The 14,116-nt window shown below is 41.4% G+C and overlaps 1 protein-coding gene across 2 annotated transcripts in view; it reads right to left on the reverse strand.

The window, feature by feature from the left end:
* Nucleotides 1–14,116, reverse strand: part of TMEM255B (transmembrane protein 255B) — a 71,503-nt gene that overhangs the window by 10,106 nt on the left and 47,281 nt on the right. For both annotated transcript variants that reach the window (XM_017817313.1, XM_017817312.1), the window contains exons 5-7: nucleotides 7,999–8,079; nucleotides 4,108–4,193; nucleotides 535–694 (exon numbers count right to left, since the gene is read on the reverse strand). In XM_017817313.1, coding sequence (XP_017672802.1) covers nucleotides 535–694; nucleotides 4,108–4,193; nucleotides 7,999–8,079 — 327 coding nt within the window. The remainder of the gene's footprint in view (nucleotides 1–534; nucleotides 695–4,107; nucleotides 4,194–7,998; nucleotides 8,080–14,116) is intronic.

A 14,116-nucleotide genomic window follows, 5' to 3' on the forward strand; every position in this document is an offset into this window, starting at 1 on the left:
AGCACAGCATGGTGGTGTGGCACAGGCAGCAATTAGAGAGTGGCATTCCTTAGTGAAGCAAAAGAGAATGTTAATGTGACCGGGGTACACAACTGTTTAAATAAAAACTTGACTGGTACTTCAGAATTCATCCCCGTTCTTGGGGAAAAGAACTACGTAAATTAAACAGTCACACCTAGGACTTGAGTTTTACATGTTAGCTACAAACTAGCATGCTCAGACTCTGTGCTGGCCCACATGTTCAGAGATGAATTAGAAGGAAAAAAAAAGATGCCACTTAGTGAATTGCCAGCATTTGTTCAGACAGGCACCTGTTTTTTCCCTTCTATTCATGTATTTGACCAGGCTTGACCTACTTAGCTGTGAGCAGCAGCAATAGCTTAGCCTAAAGATATAACTCCAGACTCCCAGAACACACAGTAAACATGTTCAAAGTGTCTCCTTTGTACACTTACGCTTCCTTGGTTTTAACCCATATGACAATGTCAACAAGCCCAGACATCCACACATAAGGCAAGAGACCGTGAGCCTTACCATGTCTTTAAAAGCCCCAAGAATGGCTGCTGTAATAATGCCCAGAAACAAGCCAATGATGTTGAGGACTGTGGAGGACCACAGCAGCCTGTACAGGTGAACCACGTCCTGACAGCTGCTGACGCCAAGAAATTCATAGTAGCTGGAGGACTGGTCTGAACTGGAAGGGAATGCAGACAATGTCACTGCAGTGGGAATGGTTTTGCACACAATATAGAGCTCTAGAGGATCTGAATCCTTCCTGCTTGCTTTCCTGTTTGGCAAAGTACTTCATCCACGCTCCCACCAAACACTGCTCAGAAGAACTGGATAAAGTTCTGCTGTAAAATTGGCTCTGCTAAGGCTAGCATCAAACATGCAGTCCAACTAATACCAACTCTGGTTTTGCTGATTGGTGGTGTTTATCAGCATGGACTCTTTTTTAATTTTTTTGCTCAGGGCCTCTAAATACAGGCACAGTCTTGGTATACGGATGCTTGTCATTCAACTACCAGCTAAAGCATGCTTGCCTTTGATTTTTTTCACAGCTCACCTGCTGGCATCTTTGAAACTGGGAAAAACAAGTTGCTTAAGCATTAATTCAACCACAGGAAGGGAGGTTTTTCTAGCTGGCTACACTTCTTTATGGTGTCCGTGGTTCCAAATTAAGAAATGCAATACAGTACAGTATAAAGATGTGTCTTTTACACTATGGATTGTACTATCCAGAAATCTTTGTTCATATTTCTACACCACACTAGTTATTGCAAATCAGGCATGTTTAATCTTCATTGTCTTGCCAAAAGCCAGAAATATCCTACAGCAAAATTTGAAACCACAGGTTCCTGTAGTTCTTTCTGGTACCTGCCTCTAATTCTAGCCCACTAATGAGCTCCTAGGGCAGCTATTTGAGTTGGAAAGATTTTTTTAAATGCCAAGCCTGTTTTCCCACTGTTAGGAAATTGCCATCAGATTATAGTGGAAACCAGAAGTGACCAGTTTGTGCTCACTCTTCTGTTCCTCCATTCCCAGTGCATGGGGCAGCAGTGGAGATGGTGGTTAGGGAAAGCTCTGCAGAGGAAGGTAGCAGCATGGAGAAACCCGCAATATTTCTGGGAAGAACCAAGGCAGGCATAGTCCTGTCCAATCAATGGCTTGAGGGCATGGTTCTGGCACTGAAGAACCACTACTGTTGAGTTCACTTGGCCACTATCATGAGCCCATCTTAACTAGGCAAACCTATAACTTCAGCTACCACGAGGCTGAGGAAATCTGACTTGTGATCCTGCCCACATACCACTCTATTCCACGGCTGAGAACAAGCCACTCTGTATGACTGTGTCTAGTCCTACTTCTCTCTAGCCATCCTGTGAGCCGGAATTGCCAAGTCTCTAGAGCAGCATGACTGTTTGTTTACTTGCTGTCCACTGTGAAGGACACACATGTCTAATTGTATCATGGAATACTATCACAGCAGTGATCAGTCCCAGGTGTTCCAGACAAACTCAATGTCTTAGAAAAAAGGCACTGAGGATCTCCATCTGGAGAGGGAATATGCCTGAGCTCTCCTTGTTGTTACCTTATGCTTTAAGCAACAGTTTCACTCACTTTTCTTTGATAACTCTGCATACTTCCAGCCCTTTAACACCCTTGTTCTTTTCTGTATTGAATCCTGCTCTTTGATTCAGTGTTAACATGTAGCAGTTAGCCGTGTACCATGGAAGGAAGCATTCTCAGAATATACATTGCAAATGTATATGCAATGCATTGCAAATATGGTGTTCTATCATTTTTCTGTCATAGAAATGCGTGATGCCTGATTGACTAATGTAAGGACTTTTGTGCTTGCTGTCCATCACAGAAAAGGTACAACAGTTGTGCGTTCTCTACCTTTCCCATTTCATTTGTTTTGTATAACTTCATCATATTCAGATTTAATATTTCTTACATAAGCAAAAGATTGTAACATTCATAGTAGATTTTAATCCATCCTATAGACCTGCACTCACTTTTCGTCTCCTATCTGCATGAGAAATATGCATGCATAGATGACTTACCCCTAGTCCCAAATGTCATTTTTCACTTCTCTAGTTGAGCCAGGAACTGGGCAAGAGGTACTTTGTTATGCAGAAACCTTGATTGTGCCACCCTTGTTTCCCTACACCCAAAATGTTCATGTCTGGCAGGATACTAGCCAAGGCTTACAGAGGACTGGGGCTATAAACGGCTGCTAGCATATGAAAAGGAGGCAAAACCAAAGTAAAACAGGAGATGTAGGAAGGAAGAAAGATGAGAAATACATGGAGGATAAAAAGGAAAACTGACTGTCAGTGAACTGTAGAGGGTTGCAGAGGTCGCATGAGAGTGCCTGGTAAGATGATTGTGAGAAATAAATAAGATGGTTTTATTACAAGCAGAGATTTCCATGGTTACCTCATGTTGAGATACCTGGAGGTCATTTGGGGAGATTGAAGAGCCATTTTGTGGTCAGGAGCTGGTGGGTTGCATGTTGTTCTGGTCACTGTTACTGACTGCTGCTTACTGCCTTGTTTGCTGTTCTTATTGTTCTGGTGGTTCTGATCACTGTTACTACTGCTGACTTACTGTTTTGCTTACTGGTACAGTAGGAAGGCGAATTGGAAAGCCTGTAAGGCAGTGAGACCAATTTGGGCTCACTGCCAGGAGACCATGTGGCTGGGGGCAGGGAAACAACCTCACAGGTGGATGGGAACAACCAATGAACTGGTACCAAAAGGCGAGGATTGCCTTTTGAGGAAGAGAGGAGCAGGGCCTGGCATGGGAGGTGTGAGGGAACGGTTATGTAAATCAAGAGACCTTAAAAAGGCTTGTCCCCTCCCAGTCAGGTGTGTTCAAACCAGGTCACGAGTTCGGTGCAACCAGTGCTCTGCTAATAAAGTTCTTTGTTTCACTTTATTTGACCATCTTCTAAGTTTAAATTAGAGATATTTCTCACAATGACACAGGGGCACGTAGTGATTGGACAAGAGGGAATGGCTTTAGACTGAAAGAGGGAGGAATTAGATTAGATATTAGGAAGAAATTCCTCACTGTGAGAATGGTGAGACACTGGAACAGGTTGCCCAGAGAAGCTGTGGTTGCCCCATTTATGGAAGTGTTGAAGACCCGCTTGGACAAGGCTCTGAGAAACCTTGTAGGTGTCACTACCCATGGCAAGGGGGTTGGAACTAGATGATCTTCCAACCTAAACCATTCTGTGAATCTATGATACTGAGGTGTGCAAAGGGTGATTTAGGCAGAAGACTTATTAAATCTAATGGGAAAATCGTATTGCCAGACCAACAGTATATCCAAACAGGGCTGTGACTGTGATCAATTTTGATCACAAAGCAAAGAGCTTATGGATGTATTTAAAGAAAAAGAAACTTAGATAATATCAACACTAGTAAACAAGTCCTGACATCTTCTCTTCTGGCATCAGGACTTCAATTGCAGAGGAACTGGACTTCTCAGCATATAAACTCCTTGTGTTGCTTCTCCAGGCCCTATCATTTACAAGTAAGGACAAACAACCAAAGATTTCTCACAGGCCATGAACCACACCCAGGTACTTACTTCTCACAGTTGTACAGATCACAGCAATAGCATGTGTTACTCTTTACTTTCAGCTGGCACTTGCTGTTTAAGGTATGACATGTCACCTGCCAAAAAAGAAGAGACTGACCTTTATTCTCAGTGTTTCAGTGTTGTGTAAATCATCCTACTGACCACAGAAAAAAGAAACTACTGCAGTGTCAAGTTTTATTACCTGTTGTGCAGAAAGATCCTGATATTCCAAAATCTACAACCACAGGCCAAAAGGATGTCTCTGAGCTCCTAGGACATTTAACCAGGATGTCAGCCCCAGAGTCTGAGGGCATTTGCACTATGAAGCCCAGAGCCCCCAGCACCAGCCTGCAGTCAGGCCTTGCCAGAGTTTTTAAGCACTTTGCTGCACTGCCTGGTGCTATTCTGCTGAGACCCAGAGTCTGCAGCCATGAGAATTGGATCTCTGCAGCTGTGGTGTGGAGACCATGTCTCCATGTCTTGAGAGATACACTACAGAAAGTCATCGAAGTGGATAAGAATACCAGTCCATTATAGTGGTGAAATGGGCAAAGGAGTCAATTTATCTGAATAACTTCCAATAAATGTGAGCTCTCTCCTTTCAGTAAAAACCTCCTGAAGATGGAAATAATTAGGAACACCAGCAAGAACAATCTCCAAATTCACAAACAAAATCATTCAGAAAAGATCCAAGCACTCCAGTAAATAAGTACCATTTACTGCAAGGTTTTGAATAGAAAACTGAAAAGGTTAATTTGCGTGAGCAGGAATTCGAGGGATGGACAGATGTTAGAACAATAAAGGCAGGCACATGTATACCACTTTCTATCCAGACAAAAAAATCATTTTAATGACTCCTTAATGTGGTAAGCATTAATCACTTCTACTTGGCACTACAGACCAATTGAAATATTTTATATGTAAGGCGTTTTTTTTCCCCGAAGATTTTTAGCTTATTGACATTGAAATCCTGGAGAGCTCTCAGGTTTTAAAAACTAGCAGGTCAGAAAATACGTTCTTTCTCTAGCTTTTATTTTGATGGAAAAAAATTTACTGTAACCACTGAGAAGTATTTTGTTCACAAAACGCAAATAAAATATATTGTCGAATGGAAAATTCCTCATAATGAAAAAATAGAAGGAGCATGCCTGCTTTTGAGAAGTTTCTGTCAGACAGTTCTGCTTAGCCATGAATATGCTACTCTGTGGAACAGTGTCCACAAGAGGTGTTAAAAAAGATGTTTCTCAGCTCCTGAGTTCTGAATCTGTACATCCATTTTAGTGTGAAAACTGCCACTGTTGATGAGTCTGTACGCCTCACGTTTGTTCCCAGCAAAAAGGAAAGCCTTAAACACACACAGAGCACCAGAGAATCTTGCAGCTGGTCTCAACTTGCCACACTTGTACGTAGCAGGATTTGCTTGAGCAGTGGAAGATGAGTGACAAAACTAAGGTGAAACGGAGATTAAAATGATGCCTTGAGATTGTTTTTCTGACCAGGACAAGGCTGTACATGTGGTTTGTGTCTCATACAAATCAGCTCTTCTATCCCAAAATAGAGGTTAGGTTATAAAAGGACAGTCTCAGTCTGGATTGCAATCTGGAAACAGAGCTCAGAGTTTGATAACAGACACATCACACTTGTCACAAGAACATCTCACCCTGGGATGGGACTTTTTTTCATAGCCTTGCTCTGTTGTGTCTGAATTTACTGGGATTTCTCATAAGGGCTTTGTCAGCTTGAAGTCACATTCAGCTGCAGCTGTCCTCAGCCTGAGCTGCAATTTACTGCAGAAGAGGAGCATTAGCTCAATCAAGGAAGTGACTGAAACATCACACCTGGCTACTTATCAAAGTAGTTTGAAAAGTGATCTGAAGCACAATGCATTCACTACCACAGACATTTTGTGGGATGCTCTAGAGCCTTTGCACTTAAGACTTTGGTTTTGACCACCCGGCCCAGGACCTAACCCTTTTCCCATTACACATGCATGATTGGGTTAGTAGGGCTTTGTAAGATGGAATGGACTGCTAAAAAGTGGTTTGTTCTGATGCGTGGTTTGGGGACCATTTCTGATAGGAAATGAGTTCTCCCCTCTCTGAGCGATAAATAGGCCAGACTGCCCCTTTTATTGTGGAAGGCTAGAAGTGTAAGAGAGGGAGATCAGCAAGATCTTAAACATTATTTTAGCTTCTTCTAGTCTACAAGACTCATATTATTGGCCAAGGAAGTTACTGTAGTTGTCTGTTTTTATCACAGCATTTTTAAAACATGCAAAGACAATCTTTTTTAGGAGAGCAGTGAAAAAAAACCAAAATAAGTTACTGTGTGGTGTGAGCAAGGGTGGTGGAAACAGGTCATTTGTGGGTACTCTGCATGTCAAGACCTATTATTTCTTTTCAGTGACCAGACATTGAGCTTTTTCACGTCCTGGATGTTTGTGATCGTCTATCTTCTCAGCACCAATTGAAGAGATGTTCTTATCTCACAGTAATTGCAAGACAATAGAATTATTTCTGCTTTGATCAAAGAGAACTGAAACAAAGGCAAACCAAATGAGCTGTAGACCACTTACAGGTGAGAGACGGCAATCAAAAGGAAACTTGCACTCAGTAAACAATCTGTTCTTCCTAGTTAAGTGTTTGCCTGGCATGCAGAGCATGTCCCCTGCTCACTAGCTGGCTAACTTTGGAAAAGTAAAAGCCAAGTACAAATGCCGTGGATCCTGAACTCTGAATTAGCATATGCTGATTCTAAATCAGTGGGCAACCAGACAAGCATGTTAGTAAAAACTACCCACGCTTTTAAAAGATACATTTTTTTTTTCCAGAATAGAGAAAGGAGTTCTGGGTGGCCCAACTTCAGACATTCCCAGAAGCAGCAGAGCTGTAGAAAACCATCTGTCTGGAAGCTCAAGGCTGGCGTCACCCGCAAGTTGTGGTCAGTGTGACACCAACCACATGCTTATTACAGAAATCAGAAGCATTTCTCAGGCTATATGTCTGAGTGTGCAAGCACACTTTAGAAGAGGATGGAGTAAAACTTAAAGAGTGTTGTCACACTTCATAAGTTTTTCTGGGCAGGCCTTCAGTCAAGGAGATAATTGAAATATTTTTGTCATACATTTTCTGGGATCAACAACAGGGTGCCCTAGCAGCAAGATTTAAGGAGCTGCTTAGCCTGGTAATATACTTTGCTAAGCTTTCTAGAATTTTTGGTGGTAGCACTCCCCATACACCTTTTCTTAGCCATGGGAGGGATAGTGATAAAGGACATCTGGCTTCTTGAAAATTATACCGTTGTCTAGCTGTTCTCAATGCTGCTCTGCCTTTCTTTTCACCATCAATTTACCACAATAATAAAATAGGAAAAGAAACTAAATCTGGACTTCTCAGGAGGCTAGCCATTTGGATATGGGCACTTTTCCAACCATGTTGATGTCATTGAGATAATAAAAAAGCTGCATTCAGACCATTGATGTTTTTGGCCTGTGCTGGATAAATACAGAGATTTGAAGTCTTCTGGACAATACAAGTGGATTAATTTAGATATTTCCTATTCCACTTGGAGTCTACAAAAACCTCCTTAGAGAAAGATGCCAATGTGACAAACACATTCCAGACAACTATTATACAGCATAGATGGACTGGGAATCATTCCAGTCCCAGAGTAATGTACTGGATAGAAACACCAACGATGATTCAAAACCCCACTGATTGTAGTGATTTGCAATCATCAGAGGCTTGGATAAGCAGGGAGTCACTTGCAGGAGAAAGAACAGTGGGCTTTCTCTCTACCCGTGACCTACATGGACAGACATGCTGTCAAACATCTGCCTCCCTCCTCCCCAGCCCCTCAAAGCACAGCAAAATAAACACATGATGAAGTGAGTTTGTTTACCTCTGTCTGGTAGGCATCATATAGGAATCCTATTCCACTTGAATAAAACTGGCACCTTTTGTTATACAAAGGTCTGGGTTCCTGTAAAGAAAAGAGAAGTCAAAATAGTAACTGGTATGGAGGAAGTGCGAAGGCACCATGTCCCGTGTCCCCATGCCAAATGCTTACAGCTTTGTGGAGCCAAAGCCAATGCAGTCACTTGGGTAAGCAACTCACACACCTCCGTGTTGGCTTTCTTTCCAGAGTGGCTCTCCTCTTTTCCTTCCTCACTCCACCACTAAGCTATGGGAGTATCATTTATTTTTCTCTGTATTGATCGCCACTATTAAGAAGGCATCACTGCTGGCATTTAACCACTTCCTTGCTTGATGTCAAATAGTACTGCTCTATGAGAACGGTTCAGACACTCTTTTTTCTGGTACAGTGTCTTACTGAGCACCAAGATTTACTTTGCTGTTTTCAAGATATGGGACTTTCTTTTTAAGGGATTTCAACAATATCCATAAAGAAAACAAAGTAAAATAGGTAATACTTTGAGCTTACCACTTACAACACACACTTAAAACCCTAAAAGCAAAACAAAGAATGATGAAGAAATTAAGGCATAAAGAGAAGGCAATTTGCACTGTTTGTTTTTGCCTTATTTTTTATTTATTGCAAAATATGTGTTAGCTGCTCATATTTCATATTTTGCTTGTAACAGTTCCCACAAACTGATATAAAGGAAGAACACAATGAAATATCCTTGGCCAGATGGACGATATGTGTTTCTGACCTTGGCAAATGGCTAGAGGGTGCATATGGTCTAGGCAAATACCTAGACCATATTTGCCTTGGGAGGATTTGACAGCTTGAGTCCTCTGTGATTCAATGTCTATCCCAAAGCAGTGTGGGAATTACTTATACTTGGGAAAAAAAAAATAAAAAGAGACTTTTTCAACTTTCTGTCACTTATCTAGTCCTGATCTGTGCCTTCAAAAGGACTCAAGTGCTCCCCAGTATGTCACACAGACCACTTCCAACAGAGATGATGGAAACTCACTATCTGCCATCCCCTCTTTCCATACTAACTTACAAGCAAAGGACTTTTTAAGTTGTTGGCAGAAATCTGCACTGATTAACTTCCACTGCATTTTAAAGTGTTAAAATCCATCCAGAAATAACACAGTAATTGCAGAAATATCTGCACTACTTCAGACCAATTTTGAGTATTCTATGCTTGTTGGATTATGAAGTGTGAACTGTATAAATTTGCTGACTCAAAATACATAGTTAGTTAAAATGCAGAGCTAGGCAGGATTGCAGACAGATCAATGAATAAAGCTCCTCCATCAGCCTGTTTTCCTTTTTGATTACTCTGGCAAACCCAAGGAAGTTTGGACACCAACTCCCAAGGGTTAGGGAAAGGTTAGCTTCCTGCCTCTAAAAATATTAATTTATATCACACAAGTGTAAGAAAAAATGCTTTAGTAACTCTTTTTCTCTAGAGAAAAAGCAAATACCACACAAACAGCATGCCGTATCTTGAACTAGGTCAACATCCTTCCATAGTCCTGGGAAAGCATTAGCCTTTAGCCATAACTTCCAGGGACAGGTCTGGTTGGGAGGTCTAACAGGGATGTAGTTTCTCTGCCAGAACAAGGAACTGACAAGAAGAGCTGCTCTGCTGGATCTCATACTCACAAACAAGGAAAGATTGGTCAGGGATGTGAAGATGAGGGGCAGCCTTGCCCCTAATAATGAGGTGGTGGAGTTCAGAATCTGGAGAGGAGGGAGCAGGGGAAAGAAGGATCCCAATCCTGAACTTGAGTAATGGAGACTTTGGCCTATTCAGTGATCTGCTTGGAAGAATCCCATGAGATACAGTCCTGGAAAGCAGTAAGGTCCTGGACAGTGGGATTCAAGGTTCACCTCTTCCAAACTTAGGAACAGTTCATCCCAACCAGCAGAAAATCAACCAAAGGCAGAATGAGGCCTGTGTGAATGAACAAGGAGTTCCAGATGTAACTCAAACACAAAAAGAAAGTCTACAAGAAGTGCTATCAGGGGAAAGTCACCAGGGAAGAAAATAAATAAATTATATGAGCATGCAGGGATGGGGTTAGGAAAGCCCAAGCCCATCTGGAATTCAATCCAGCAAGGGCTGCAAAGGGCAACAAGAAGGGCTTCTATGGGTGTATTAGCAGCAAAAGAGAGATCAGAAAGAATATGAGCACACTACTAAATAAGGCTGGCAGCCTGGTGACAAAATTCATGGTAAAGGCTAAGGTGTTCGATGCCTTCCTTGCCTTAGTCTTCAGTGAAGACCAGTGGGAAAATTTGGGGCAAGAAAGACTTACCCTTGTTGGAGGAGGATCAGGCTAGGGAGCATTTAAATAGGCTGGTGATACATCCCATTTTCATGAATGGCAAGAAAGAGAATCAAGGGAACTACACACTGGTGGAAGGTGATGGAGAAAATAATCTTGGAAACCATTTCCAATCATCTCAAGGACAGGAAGGTGATTGGGAGTGTTCAACATGGATTTACAAAGGGAGAATCATGTCTGATCAATCCGTTAACCTTCTACAATGATATAACTGGCTTGGTGGATGAGTGGAGCTTCTCAATCATCTGCTTCTGGATGTTGTTTACCTTCCCTTCAGTAATGCCTCTAACAGTCTCATTCTTGCAGACAAGCTGATGAAGTATGAGCTAAAAAAATGAACAGTGAGGTGGACTGAATGCTGGCAGAACTGCTGGGGTCATGGTGTTGTGATCAGTGACATGAAGTCCAACTGGAGGTGTCTCAATAGTTGTCTATTCCAGAGGTCAATACTAGGGACAATATTGTGTAACATCTTTATTACTGAACTGGATGATGGGTAGAGTGCACCCTCCACTAGCTAGTAGATGACACAAAATGGGGATGAGTGATTGAAATACCAGGGGACCATGTTATTGTTCAGAGGGACCTGGGCTGGAGGAATGGCCCACAGGAACCTCTAAAAGTTCAGCACAGGGAAATGTCAAATCCTGCACCTGGGGAGGAATAATCCCGTGTACCAGAAAAGGCTGAGGCCTGACAGGCTGGAAAGCAGCATCACCAGCAGGCCTATGGAAATGATCCTTCCTCTCTACTCAGCACTGGTGAGATGTATCTGGAACGCTGGGTAAAGTGCTGTGCTTCTCACTATGACAGAGACCATGAACATGGTCTATTAATTAACACACTGGAGCATCTGTCATAAGAGAGGCTGCTGAGAGCTGAGACTGTTCAGCCTAGACAAGAGAAGGCTCCCATGTACCTCATCAATAGGTACCAATACCTGATGGGGGAAGTAAAGAAGATGAAGACAGATTTTTCTCAGTAGTATCCAGAAAAAGGACAAGAGGCAATGGGCACAAACTGAAATACAGCAAATTCCATTTAAACATAAGGAGAAACTTTTTCTAATTAATTTAGGTGATTAAATACTGGAACAGGTTTTCCAGAGTGGTTGTAGAGTCTCCATCTCTGGAGATACTCAAACTGGACACAGTTCTGAGCAACCTGTGCTAGCTGACACTGCTCTCAGCAGAGGTGGTTGGATTAGAAATCTCCAGAGGTTCTGCCCAGTCTCAGCAATTCTGTGATTCTGTGAAGACGGTCAGAGTCTATGTCAGGGTATGAGCACACTAACAAGTTCTCTCGAAGTATCACAGGCTGTGAATTTAGCAGACATAACTTAGCACCTGGAGGCAGATATTCCCTGATCTTACCTTCTGGGCACTCATGCCCTTATTACAGGTTGCTGGTGAGTGACACCACCGTATCACACTACGAGGCTCTGTCTGACCCCAAATGCTAAGATACTCTCCACACACACCTCTGTATCTTGTTAAAAGCAGTGAGAGAGCTATCTAATCTGCCTCCATCAAGTACAGAAAGACCCTCACTTTGGTCCTGATCTCTTGGCTTACACAGTTTTAGTACCCTTTACAACTCCTTCCTCTTAAAAAGAAATTAGTCCTTTTATTGGTTTGATCTTTGAGGGAGAAGACAACATGTTTTTCATCCAAGTGTGCTTATGACTGGAAGCAGCACTGTTCCCTGGGGAGAGAGGTGATTGATTGATCCATACCAGCTAATGTCGTTCCATATTGCTGTGCAGCAAAAAGGTCAGAGCTGCGACATGGAAGCGACCACTGTGAATACAGTTAATACATTTGCATGCACAATCATGGCAAACAAGTACCTTCCTTCATGCACCTAATTTTGAACAGCAAGCCTGCTGCACCAGTACAGCCAGCCTTGTGCATTCAGCCTGTTCTTCTAAACTCATCCGTATGTGCAATCAAAATAAATGAGTGATGATCAAGTGTACAGAAATAACCAAGATTAGACAACTGTTGACTTTGTCCGGACACCCATAGAATTTAACACCTAAAGCACAAAGCTTTAAAGTAGAGGTGTATTGGGGATGCCTAAAGCTTGCAATGGTAAAAGCTTCCATTTGCATGCCACAGAGGTGCTGTGGTCTGTCTCTTGGCTAAGGTGTTTATATGAATAAGGCACCACACAGATATTAAAAGGTGTTTAAAAATTATCCAACTACATCACACCACATTAGCACCTGCTCAAGTCTCTAATACCAAAGGCAAATGAGACATACTCTAAAGCTATAAAAGTAGTCCTGACAGACTGCTCTTAAAATACTCTTGCATACAACAGAGTGTGTATGAATATAGGATATCTACCAATTCTTGATTCTTCTTGATTCTACTGCTTATAGCAATACTGGTGGAGACACAGCTTTTACATACTATATATCTAAGTATATATATGTACTTCATCTAATCACAGTAGCTTTAAAGTATATAGGAACAATATTGTGTTTAACTGGTTTAATATTCTTTGGTACCAGGAACTTCCTCAATCACTATTATTGAAACAGAGCTATGCAAAACCTCCCACTAATGTGTACTATTAATATACTAATATATAATGAATAATGTATTTCCTTTCTCTGCTTCTTTGAGTAACTTTCTTTAACTGGAAATGGGCAGATGGGAAAGTTCTGTTGGTTAGAGCTCTGGTGATAGATGCAGAGGGCAAAATATGTAGGCTGGCAAAAAGAGGAAGAATTCTGTATAAAAATGTAGTTGTATGCTTGGTTTTATTTATTGATGTAAAGGAAAAATGCACAGGTTTTATTCAATCCTTCTGAAAAAAGATGATTTCTTAGCTAATTATGTGTGAATGTGTTTGTGTATACTGGCTAGATACAGTCAGATTGCCATCAGTCCAAGTTTAGAACATTTCCAGACATGTCGAAAAAAAATAAGGACACCCTGTAGTTCCCTTTAATTTCAGACAAATCCAAACTGCTCAGCCTTGAACCTTACAGGGCAAAATGTAGCTCTCCATCTCCTTGCAGTTTTTATTTCAATAATTTTCTAGTATGTGTATTAAAACCTGAGAGTGATAAACAAATGGACAAGAGGGAAGTCTTTATGCCAAGTAAGAGAAGATTTGGTCCAAATATAGAGGGTTTTGGTTTGGTTGATTCCTTTAAGAGCATACAATGGAAAACCCATGTTCTCTTTGATGGTGGGAGCATTGCAATACGTTTTTTTTGTGTAAGAAAAGTATTCTTTGAACAGTATCTTTGGTGGATTTGATAAAAATGTCTGTGGGGAGTTGGAGGGTTCTTATGTGAGGTACGGAAAGTAAATATTTCTATGCCACTTTTTGTTTCCTTGGAGAACAGATGTATTTTGGATAACATAGGGAAAATTCCATCTCTGTTATGTGTAAAATCACTTTCAGAAAGCTGAGATATAGCTTAAACTGTATTGATTGAAATGTATGCTATATTTTACAAAACATGGATAATAATTTAGTGAAATAATTATATAGTGAGGGCTATTTTTTTCCAATTTCAGTATTTATTTAGTTTTAACTTCCATGGCTTCTAGAGGTGTAGATCAATCATTGCCAGGGAACATTCCCAGGCCTGAAACTTGACCATCTAGCCTATTAAATTGTTAGAACTGTGCCAATGATGGCTTTGGCCTGGGCAAACTGTCACTCATCCAAAATAATTTCTGGGCATGATTTGTAAATTAGCATGAGCCAAGAACTATTCCCAGTAA

The sequence above is a fragment of the Lepidothrix coronata genome, unplaced genomic scaffold, assembly GCF_001604755.1.
Source record: "Lepidothrix coronata isolate B3197 unplaced genomic scaffold, Lepidothrix_coronata-1.0 Scaffold60, whole genome shotgun sequence".
NCBI classification, from domain to species: domain Eukaryota; kingdom Metazoa; phylum Chordata; class Aves; order Passeriformes; family Pipridae; genus Lepidothrix; species Lepidothrix coronata.